Source organism: Anoplophora glabripennis, unplaced genomic scaffold (assembly GCF_000390285.2).
Source record: "Anoplophora glabripennis isolate ALB-LARVAE unplaced genomic scaffold, Agla_2.0 scaffold117, whole genome shotgun sequence".
Lineage (NCBI taxonomy): Eukaryota > Metazoa > Arthropoda > Insecta > Coleoptera > Cerambycidae > Anoplophora > Anoplophora glabripennis.
In genome coordinates, this window is record NW_019416274.1 from 610,975 (window position 1) to 623,462 (window position 12,488).

Sequence of the window (12,488 nt, forward strand, 5' to 3'; positions counted from 1 at the left end):
TGCTTTTGGAAAAGGCCTTGTCTGCAGGTTTGAGAAGTTGCACGAAACGATATTGATGTATGTTTTTATGGACGTTTTTCTAGCAGCATCTATGATGTCATCCAACAATGATTGCATCAGTGCTTTTATGTCAAGAATATCTTCTACCTCCTCTACTACATCCTCATTGAAAACTGGTGAAGCATTTGCCATTACAGATATAGCAGTTTGATTAATGCCGATGTCAAGATCACAGAGTTTCGAATCCAATTGTGATTTGAACTGCTATTCATAACACCAAATGCTTGGTCTCTGTCGAGTTGCGAATTGGGACGGTCCGTAACAAGTGCTCCAAAATAATCTTCGTCGGTAAAAATCAGACGATTTATGGGCCATAATCTGGTTCTTAAAGAATTGCTAATAATATTCTTAGGAGGGGTGAAAGATTGCAGAGAAGGTTCAGCAGTTAGTTTGGCAATTTCGTAAATCGTTAGCGGTTTTCGTGGAATATAATCGTTGAAAAGATATTTTGCATAAAAAGCTTTATCAACGGGCTGCATCTTATGTGTGCAGTGAAGCGGGAAAGACAATAAAGGAATAAAATATTGAATACTCACTTTCAAGATAACTATAACATAATCATAAGTTTTTCGACTTTCAACACAGCGTTGTCACTATTAAATCATAGATAAATTAACATACATTTAAACTGCCACTTCTATCAAATTTAAAAATGCTAGATTTTTAGACCTCTCAGAAGTCGGTATATAGGGTGTCTCGAAATTCATGCAACAAAATTTGGTCATAGATTCTTAAAACAAATTTAGGGAACCTGTATTTTTTCTTTTTGCCAACTGGCCCCCTCTTTTGGAGTTACAGCCCCCTGAATTCTGCCCCTAACGAAGGTGTATTATCTACTGTTCATAAGACATATACCTGAAGATGGAAGTTATGTAAAGAAAATATTGTCAAAGCTGTGTAGAGTTAGAAAGCTATAGCTAAGCTTATTAAAGAGAATACATTTAAAAATTTATCCTGAATATAAGAAATAACAATAAAAGAAAAACTTATGCCCTGATTTTTTAATATTTTATTTTGAAAATTGCCCAGAATTGACAAAAATGAAGAATAATCAAGTAATACTTCACCATTTCCTTTAAAATCATTTAATATATACTAAATTAAATGAGTTGCTGAAATTTAATAGGATTTAAAACAAATTTTGCAGGAAATTCGATTTTATTCCAATCTGGGAAATAAATAGGAAAAAAATTAATTAAAGCTTTGATTGACTTTACTGATATTAAACTTGGAGGCGATGTCATTGGCGCAATTCCAAAGTACCAATATATTAAAATATCAGGGTAATACGCTTATAATTTTTGCCACTTTGCAATTTTACGGCTTTATAAATTGGTTACGACCTAAAATGGTCTCGTAAATATATCACTTCCTAAACTGAATATTTCTATTCAATTATCAGTGTTAATAAGCTGCTAAAATTTAATTTCAATTTAAATGATAAATGTCAAAAGTGCTACCTATTGGATTGAAAGCATTTAACAGATATACAATAACTAATAAAAATGCTTAATAAAAAATAAATTATACTTTTAAAAATGTTATAATCATGGAATCTGCATTAAAAATAGTTAACAAAAATATAATAATATCATTCACGAAATAGTTTTATGTTAAATATAACTGTTTAATATAATTTTCCAATAAGTAAATCTGGATTTCCTCAAATATATACAAGGTGTTTCAAAATTCAGTACAAAGAATTTTGTGGCGTAGTTTTGAGGTCAAAATAAGATTTTTTTTCCCAATAAACGAATGTTCACAAATGCTTAGTTTTCTATAAACAGGGTGTCAAAGTTTTTAAATTTTTTCAATTTTTTAGTAATAATTTCCAAATAGATTTGAATGTACATCTAAAACTTGGGGTATGGGAGTTTTTAGGATGGTAAATTTAAATGTCATTGCTTTTGACACTGCTTGTAGGGGGCGCCACCTATAAAGATACGCTTGAATTAAACTGAGCCTAACTTTTTTACCCTAACTTTTTTGCTACCCTGACATTGACCGTTTCCGAGATATTGGCTGATGAAAAGTTAAATGCACACCATATTTTCAAATATAACTATTTACAGCAAAAAATTTAAAAATTTATTTATAGGAAAAAAAGTGTTACTTTGATCTCAAAAACACGCCCCTAAATTCTTTGTACTGAATTCAGCGTGTACATTTATATACAGGGTGCTTATTAATTGAATGCCGATATTTAAGGGTGTGAATCCTTGGGTCATTTTAAGAAGAAAACTTAATTTTAACATATGTCCTAAACCTCTTAATTTTTGAGATACAGGGTGTTTCAGTTTTAAGAAAAAATTTACTTTTTTATTATAATTTTCTTATCACTCCTGATATTTTTATGAAATTTTGTATACACACCTATTAATTATTAATGAGCATTGTTTGATGTAAAAAATGTTTTAAAATCTTTGCCAATGACGTCCGTACGAGGTTTGAACTAAACATTTTTGAAGAAAAAAATGGTACGCCACTGCTTTTTCTAAAAACTAAAATTATTTTTAAAATCTCCATCTATTTTACAGCAAATTCGGTCCCTAGACTTACTCTCGTACGACGCACCATTTGCACGTAAAAAAATGAAAACCAAAAAAAGTTTTTTCCCCAAGTTCATTGAGACTGCTTTTGATATTTTGTTGCCATTTTGTAGACACCCACCATGCGTGGAAACACTTTTTGTGGGGCAAAAATTAATTTTCTACTTTCACAAATGACGTTCACGTAGGCATAATATTAAATGTTTGGATAGAAAAAACGGTAAGCTCATTAAATGCCCCCTTAAAGCAAATGAAATAAAAATTAGTAGGCTGGGTAAAGTGTCATAATGTATTTATTATGTATTTACAGTAGTTGTTGAAAGTGTCCTCCACCCACACGTATGCAAGCATCTACTCTTCTTCGCATAGACTGACGTACATTTTCAAAAATTCCTGGGGTGTCTCTTATGGTTTGGCAGCATACTATTATACGATTTCGTAACTCTTCTTCGGTTTGAATCGGCACTGCGTACACTAAGCTTTTCAGATGACCCCAGAAAAAGTAGTCTAAACTATTAAGGTCGGGAGATCTGGGCGGCCATGACTGCGTTCCTCCGCGGCCTATCCACCGATCGCGATAGTTGTGATTTAAAAATTCACGCACCCGTAAGCTAAAATGTGGAGGCGCACCATCGTGCATTAGCCACATCTGGTTTCTTAATAAAAGAGGAAGGTCTTCAAGCATTGGCGGCAGATCTTCTTCAAGAAAGTGTAAATACGATTGTCCATCTAATCTTCTTGGGAGAAAAAATGGGCCTATCAAATAATCGTCAATAATACCAGCCCAAACATTTATTGAAAACTGTTCTTGATGATTTGATTCAACAATTGCAAAAGGGTTTTCATCCGCCCACAAATGGTTATTATGGAAATTTCGTATTGAGTTTCGAGAAAAACTAGCTTCATCGGTAAAAAGAATGTACCTGTCAAATAACGGATTTTCCAGCAGCTTTTGAAGAAACCACTCACAGAAATTAATGCGCAACGGGAAATCTCTAGGGAGTAATGCCTGGACTCTTTCAATGTGATATGGATATAACAAATTTTCGATAAGAATTTTCCAAACAAGTACGTGTGAAACATTAAATGTTGCCGCGATTTTCCTCGTGCTAGTTTCGGGGTTCTCCTCAATTTCATGTAAAATTCCTTCTTCAAGTTCCGGTGTTCTTACTGTTTCAGGGACTCCTTTAGCACTGTGGTCTACTTTTAAATTTCCGGTTTCGTGAAGACGTCTATGAATCCCAGAAAATGTTCTCGGATCGGGTAGTACGCGATTTGGATACCGCTCTTGGTATATCCTCCTGGCTTCGTATGCATTTCCGTCGGCAACCCCATAAGTAAAATGCATGTCAGCTAATTCACCGATTGTAAAATTTACCATTTTTTATGAGATTTTACCTCCTACTCTAATAATTTTTTAATAATGAAAAATCAATGTCAACTTTATTGCGAAAAGAAGCGTAAAAAATTATGACACTTTACCCAGCCTACTAATTTTTATTTCATTTGCTTTAAGGGGGCATTTAATGAGCTTACCGTTTTTTCTATCCAAACATTTAATATTATGCCTACGTGAACGTCATTTGTGAAAGTAGAAAATTAATTTTTGCCCCACAAAAAGTGTTTCCACGCATGGTGGGTGTCTACAAAATGGCAACAAAATATCAAAAGCAGTCTCAATGAACTTGGGGAAAAAACTTTTTTTGGTTTTCATTTTTTTACGTGCAAATGGTGCGTCGTACGAGAGTAAGTCTAGGGACCGAATTTGCTGTAAAATAAATGGAGATTTTAAAAATAATTTTAGTTTTTAGAAAAAGCAGTGGCGTACCATTTTTTTCTTCAAAAATGTTTAGTTCAAACCTCGTACGGACGTCATTGGCAAAGATTTTAAAACATTTTTTACATCAAACAATGCTCCTTAATGATTAATAGATGTGTACAAAATTTCATAAAAATATCTGGAGTGATAAGAAAATTATAATAAAAAAGTAAATTTTTTCTTAAAACTGTAACACCCTGTAGCTCAAAAATTAAGAGGTTTAGGACATATGTTGATATTAAGTTTTCTTCTTAAAATGACCCAAGGAGTCACACCCTTAAGTATCGGCATTCAATTAATAAACACCCTGTATGTGTATTTTTGCTGTTACAAAATTTGTTAATAAAATTTCTTCTTCTGAAAAAATTCCAAACGTTTTTATTTAATTGGGAAGTAATAGTTAAGCCCTTCTTATGCATTGCTGCTACTGTGAATATCAATAATAGTAGAAGTGATACAAACCAAGAAACATGATTACCATACCAAAATATTGTTTCTTATATTGCACCTTTAACACTACACTAAAAACGAGAACAGCAGAAAAGATAATGAAAAAAATGAGTGATGCAAAATTAAAACGATGAAATATTAGTTCTTGATAAAAATTTGTGGAATTCCAAAAATAAATTTAGAATTGAATATAGCAGTTTACACACATTGAACTTTAAACCTTTTCACAACTTCGATGATGAAATAATTAGTACATAATTATTAGGTAGGTAGTACGTAATTAATTATAAAAAAAGAACTGCCACACGTGAAAGAGTGACACATGTACGATATTACATTTATATTTGTGATTTAAAATGATCAACACGCTATAATGTATTATAGTATACTCAAAATAGAGTTATTAATATGCTCAGTTAATACCTCAGTATTCAATTCCGATATGATAAAACTCAGGTTTATTCATGTGTAACGCTATAGATTACGATATATTGTTTAAAATACCAAGGGTGATAATTCCATCATATATAATATCGGAAGCTTCATATCGCTGGTCAAAATTAGCATACCTATGTACAAAATAAATGTGTAGAGACGCAAAAAATTACAAATTACATTAGTGAATAATTTAAATAGATTAAAAATATTACATTTTTAAATACGGGGTGATTTTTTTAACCTGAAAGTTAGCCCCCGGACCCCCTTCTTGTAGGTGGGGTGGTTGGTAACTTTATCTGAAACATTTTTTCGATTAATGATAAATAGTGATGTAGTCGAACTTTTATTCGAATTACTGGACATTTATTTATTGTACTGGATATCCATTATTCATCTGTTAACCAAGTAAAACAAAGATACTTATATAAATTTTAATTTAGTTAAATTTTGAATAACCGCAATCTGTTGTTCCAGATATACAGGGTGAGTCAGTTTTTTGTGGTAGGATTTTAACAGTTGAGAGATAAAAGTTCCTATAAACGTAGGTCTTAGAACGCTTCGTTTGTGAGATATAGGGTGTTGAAAACAAACTTTTTTAAGAATTTTTCTTAATATCTCTAAAAGACCAACATATATTGAACTGAAATTTGGTATTAATAACACATTAGTTATGATGAATAAAATAAAGATATCTGTTATCTATTTCACCCACCAGTGACGTGCCTGAGGTGGGTAACTGCCCCCTTTAAAAAAAATAATTCGTACGCCCGTGAATTTTTCTGGAAAATAACATCATTCCTAAATTTTTTAATCAATTCTGAACAAAACAGATCTCTTTCAATTTTTTATAAAATTAACGGTTTTTGTTTAAATTCATTTGGCATGAAACTGTTCCAAAGATGTGAATTGTGAATTAATAAGAAAAATATGATGTGCACTAAAAATCAACAGAAACGATTGAATGAATAATAACAGTTGATAGAGAATCATCTTTTAATAAGAAAAGTTCCTATAAACATAGGTCTTAAAACGCTTCGTTTGTGAGATATAGGATGTAGAAAACAAACATTTTTAAGAATTTTTCTTAATATCTCTAAAAGACCAACAGATATTAAACTGAAATTTAGCATGAAAAAACAAACACAGAACTTAAAAAAGAACTAATTGACACACACGTTACACAATGTTTGCGTTCTTATATCAACGTTATCACATTTAATCGTTTTTGTTGATTTTCAGGGTATATCATATTTTTCTTATTACAAATGTATTACCAATATCATAAAAAATTGAAAGAGAGCTGTTTTGTTCAGAATTGATTAAAAAATTTAAAAATGATGTTATTTTCCAGAAAAATCCACGGGCGTACGAATTGTTTTTTAAAGGGGGCAGTAACCCACCTCAGGCACGTTACTGGTGTGTGAAATGGATAACAGATATCTTTGTTTTATTCACCATAACTAATGTGTCATTAATACCAAATTTCAGTTCAATATATGTTGGTTGGTCTTTTAGAGATATTAAGAAAAATTCTTTAAAAAATTTTGTTTTCAACACCCTATATCTCACAAACGAAGCGTTCTAAGACCTACGTTTATAGGAACTTTTCTTATGAAAAAATGGTTTTCTTTCAACTGTTAAAATCCTACTACAAAAAACTGACTCACCCTGTATGTTTCAAAATTATCATTGCTCTGGATTTAAATAAATAAATAGGTATACAAGGTGATTTACAAACGGTGACCAAAATTGAAACCTCGTATTCTTTGGTGAATTTTGAGAGGAGTCTTTCTTATAATGTTTTTATCTAGGACGCCTTGTTAAAAAATTACAGGGTGTTAAACTTAATATTTTTATTTAATAAATATTTTTAATTTTTTTAAATAAAACTAGTAAGTGAAATAATTTAAAATTGGGCACATGTATTTATGTAAACATTGTCCAAAATCTGAGGGCTTTTCCTAAAATTTACTTGCTCCAGTGGCGGAGATACATCTAGGTATCGTTGGCTCATTTTTCTAAATAAAATACTACGCCACTGATTTACGGTAACAACCATTATATTTTCGGATTCGTCTCGATTTTCTAAAAATTACTACTCTTTTTTGTTCTTCGAAAAAAGCCTGATTTTCGAGTAAAACTTAAAAAACAAACTGACGCTACACAACATAAGCCTTCTGCATTCTGTCCTTGCACGTGCACAAGATGCACAGGATCAGCTTACATTTACAGTTAATTTTCTTAATTAATTTTCTCGAAAACAGAAGGATTTAGACCATCAGTTGCTTAATAAAAGTTACTTATTTTCGTGCCCTTTATCACCCTTTTCAAGGAACGCACTTATTTCAGAAACACCCGGTATGTATGTACCCGGCAATTAATTAAGTACTTATATTATAAGGTTAATTTTAAACATAAAATAAATAAAGTAACAGTTTTAGTAATAGTCATAGAGCTTCGACTATTTCAATAAACTGTTTCGTATTCTGTTACTTCTGATCTGACCAAAAGACGACAAAGACATCTTTTAATATAAGATAACGCTGAAAATTTCAGAAATCCTCTTTCTGTAAATCCGTTTTCCTGTATCTTCCGCAAATGTTTCAGCTCCCGTCTTCTATCTAGGATTACGAAAGCTGTAAAATGAGACATTTGATGTACAGGAGGCCTTTAGTAAATAACTGCTGACATCAACGTCGCTACGCCAATATCGTAAATGCTTTGTTCTAGCTTTTTACAACCCCCGGAAGTATCATCTCGTGTTTCCGAAGCATGTTGGAGCGATAGTGAATCGCGATTACTCGATAACGTAATGAGTGGTATTTGACATTTATTGATGTGTACGTTTAAGTTTTTTGTTTTCGATATTTTAGTTAATAAATAAAGATGTATAACTAAACAGGAATTTTTGTTAGTTTCGTACCCTCTTTTATACTTATCATTTTTTATGACTCAATAAATTTACTTTAGTTTAAAAAAAAATTGTCCAAGTTGTAGGTAATAAAAAAATTTCCTTGCTTGAATAGTTGGAGACAATAGAGTAGATCTAATTTATTGGCCAATTTAGGGAATATTCAGTACTTTTTGTATTTATTCAGTAATAGATGCCATATTCTATAATTTTGATATTTGTTTGTAATAAATATTTATAGTTATACAGGATGTTATGTAATTATATGTTCAAAAAGTTTTAAACTTTTACAAGTAGAAAACTGCTGCTGTATTTCCACTGACAGCCGCATGTTTTATCGCTATTTCTTCAAATTTATATTAACTATAACTGTATATTGCTAAAACTTTTTTATTAAAAATAAAAAATATATCTATTTCTCTGAAATGAAAATTTATATATTTTTAGAGTAGATTGAAAAAAAAATAAAATTCATTCATATTTCTACTTGTTACGATTTTTTTAAATTTCTGAAATCATCTCTTAACTTCTAGCCATCCTAAGTTTGTTAGTTTTAATAGCACAACAAAAAGTCAATAGACCATATTTATCTAGAATTGTATGCTCTGCAACTTTTATAATTTTTCTACCTTTTACCCCTTTTGAGTTATCTAGAAAAATCCCTTTATTTTATCTTTTTTCGCTCCTGGCAGAGTGTTGAAAAAAAATTACTGTCACTTATTGTTATTATATACATCAAACTATCTTGTATAAAAAATTCGGGCAAGTTGACCAAACTGCGGTTTAAAGGCCCATTTAATTGGACTTAGGTAATTCATTAAAATGAATTGTTTTTTAGAGTTATTTCTTTCTTTGTGCATTTATTTTGTACTTTTGCAGTTACAAAGAGACCCGAAGAAAGAAATAATAGAACATTAAATGTAAACATACAACATTCTTTTTAAATTATTTTTAACAAGAAATGGTATTTGTAAAACAAAATACACAAAAATACATTAATTTGAAAGCAGATTTGATTAATCTCTCCGATAAGTCATAAGCGAAGGAGATCGCGTTGACCAAGTATCTCAAAAAGGACGCCTGTTCCTGGTTTACGATAACAGTAGTGTCCTAACAAGTATTTTTTAGTAAGTGAAAATTTGAGAAATAAAATTTTGGTTATTTACAGTGAAAACGTTAAACTTTTTATAGCAAACGTATTGCCGAATCTTATGCTCTCAGTAGAAGAAATCGAAAAAAAAAATGAAGAAAAATGTTTGTTTTTATCGCACAAGGACAGCGATTTTTTAGTGGACCTAGAGAACGAAGGATCGTCCGGAAAAAAGTGAAGTTACACTTTTTGCTCTAAAGAGAACAGGCAATTTAGAAATTAACCTACATTTCTTAAGTTAGTGGCGTAGAAATATTTAATAAAAACGGGGTTTCCCCAGATCACCGCACTTGCATTACACTCTTAATCATTGAAGGCTTCAGGTTATGAGGGGTATGTAGTGTAATATTCGTACATTTTTAAAAATATGTGTTAAACAATTTTTGTCTACTTTTCAACACCCTGTGTCTCACCAAGGAAACACTTTATAGATAATTGTGTGTTTGGTTCAATAAAATAAAAGATTTTCCACAGGAATGTTCATAACATTAATATTTAACAAAGGTTTCTTTACATAAAACCACATCTTTAGTTTTAAATATTGGAGTTATTTCTAACGTTATAGTTTTTCACCTAGTATAAACCTTTTAGATAATAATGCAGTTTTACTTGAGAGTAAAGAATATGAAGTGTGCGTTTAATATAACATAAAACAGAGAATTGTTATATATACGAAAAATATTAATCCAGTTTTTGGTTGTATGAAACAGAAATATATTAGAATTGTTAATTATGTGAAAAATCTGAATTACGGAGCCCGTAGATATAACAAAATTAAATAATATTTCTGTTGCATCTGTAAAAAAATATTTCAGTACTTGAAATTTTAAAAAGTTCATTCTTTTACTCGGAGTAAGTATAAAATATTAGGTATATTACAATTTTGACACATCATAAAAATAGATAAGTAGTAGATAGTTACATTTATTTATTTCATTGTGGATACAATAATTTTGCACATATTGAAAAAACTTTGATGTAGTGTAATCAAAAAATAATATATCAATTCTAAGTCTGTATAAAATATAAATATTAGGTAATTAAGTAAAAACTTTAAGTCAACATAACTTTACCACTAAGACTATTATGTTAGGTAAAGTTATATTCTGAAATATAACTACTCAGAGTAAGAGGAGCTGGGGTAATAGAGACGTCAGAATCATAACTCTAGAATTGGACTGGATCGATCTAGGTATTAGCTGTTGGTTTGAATTCCACTACACCAGATCTGCACTGTGGGAGTCTGTACGTGTCGATCAGAGGGTTGTATTCGGAAAGGATTTTCCAGACCTGCCCCCAAAGAAAAAAGAAAATAACAATCATACAGTATTGTCCCATCAATTACTATTCTAATACATCTACTGAGCAGCTCTTCCTAAATTTCATTAACATTATATCAAGTAAAATAAACTTAGTTTTTCCAATGAAATCTAGATTTATACTATCGTTACCATATTAACTTGTCTAAGCAAGTTTCAAATGATAATTTTATAAAGAGTCGTTCAAATCACCAACTAGCTATGTGGAAAATTATAAACCAACATAGAAAAGTACCTAGAAATACAACAACGCAAATCACTTGCGACGAATTCAATAATTATTTTGCTAAGATTGCCAATAATATAATATCAAAATTGCCACCTTCAACAGCTCATTATAGAAGTTTTATCGATGACGTCAGCCGCAACAATAAATTTTCTTTCATCCTTGTTTCATATCACGAGGTAGGTGAAATCATAACGCATCTGAAGGACATAAAAAGTTACGATCCTTACGATATTTCAGTAAAAATATTGAAGAGTATTAAAGACACTATAATATTTCCTCTTACTCAGTTACTTGATTTATGTCTGTCCCAGAATATTTTCCCTTGTCGTCTCAAAATATCTAAAGTTATACCTATCTTAAAAAAAATGATACCAACGATCCATCAAATTACAGACCTATATCGATTATTCCTTGTTCTGCAAAAATTTACGAAATAATATTGAAAAACCAACTTCTTGTATATCTAGAAAATAGTAATCTCTTCAGTCCTAATCAGTTCGGTTTCAGAAGTAATATGTCAATTACACTTGCAATAGACAAGTTGATTTATAAACAGTGGGTTTGATGAGGGTAAGTATGTGTGTTCGATGTTTGTTGACATAATACACTTATTGACAAATTGCAATTTTACGGCTGTACTCGCGAAAGCATATCACTTATTCAATCGTATCTTTGTCATAGACAACAATACGTGGTTCATAACAACTACAAATCAAAAACATTCAATTTGAATTACGGGGTACCTCAAGGTTCTGTTCTGGGACCACTACTATTCCTACTGTATAAAAATGATTTCCCAAAATCTGTGAGAAACAACGTGTTCACAATTCTTTTTGCTGATGACACTAATTTATCCATAGGCAATAATATTTTGGATGATCTGACGGTGTACATTCCAATAATCGAGAATGACGCATTACATTGGTTTACTTCAAATAACTTATGCCTAAACGCACCTAAGACCGAACATTTAATGTTCATCTTGCGTGAAATAGACGATGTAAATAATCCTGATGCAGTAAAATTTCTGGAAAAATATATTTGGATCCGAAATTGCAATAAGATGTCCAAGGGTACCTATTTAATCCGCAACTTGATTAGCAAAGTATCTCAAAAAACGTTAATTACTGCTTATCACAGCTTTATTCACTCCCAAATATCCTATGCAATCCTGATTTGGGTTCATTCACCTTCAGCTGATACCGTTTTTGCTACTCAAAGAAAAGCCATTCGCATAATCTCGGGTTTAAAATTCAGAGATGACTGCAGAGCACAGTTTAAGAAACTTTGGTATTTTAACATTACCATGTACTTACATACACCAGTGTCTTTTGTAGGTACGTAAAAGAAAATGAAGAGTCGTTTACTGTCCGTAGCCAAATCCATTCTCATAATACTAGAAACAAAAATGACATAAACTTAAACTTTCATCGCTTAAGTAAAACACGTAATGGCACATCATATCTGGGCATCCAGTTTTTTAATGCATTACCAGCTCCAGTACGTCATCTCAACTCTACTTTATTTAAAAGAAAAATAAAACACTTTCTATTAACCAACGCA

General features: G+C 31.0%; 1 protein-coding gene across 1 annotated transcript in view; it reads left to right on the forward strand.

The window, feature by feature from the left end:
* Positions 1 to 12,184: 12,184 nt before the first annotated feature.
* LOC108904124 (octopamine receptor beta-2R-like) overlaps positions 12,185 to 12,488 on the forward strand; it is a 97,321-nt gene continuing 97,017 nt past the window's right edge. Inside the window, exon 1 of the mRNA XM_018706550.1 lies at positions 12,185 to 12,215. Within this exon, the coding sequence (XP_018562066.1) occupies positions 12,185 to 12,215 (31 nt within the window). The remainder of the gene's footprint in view (positions 12,216 to 12,488) is intronic.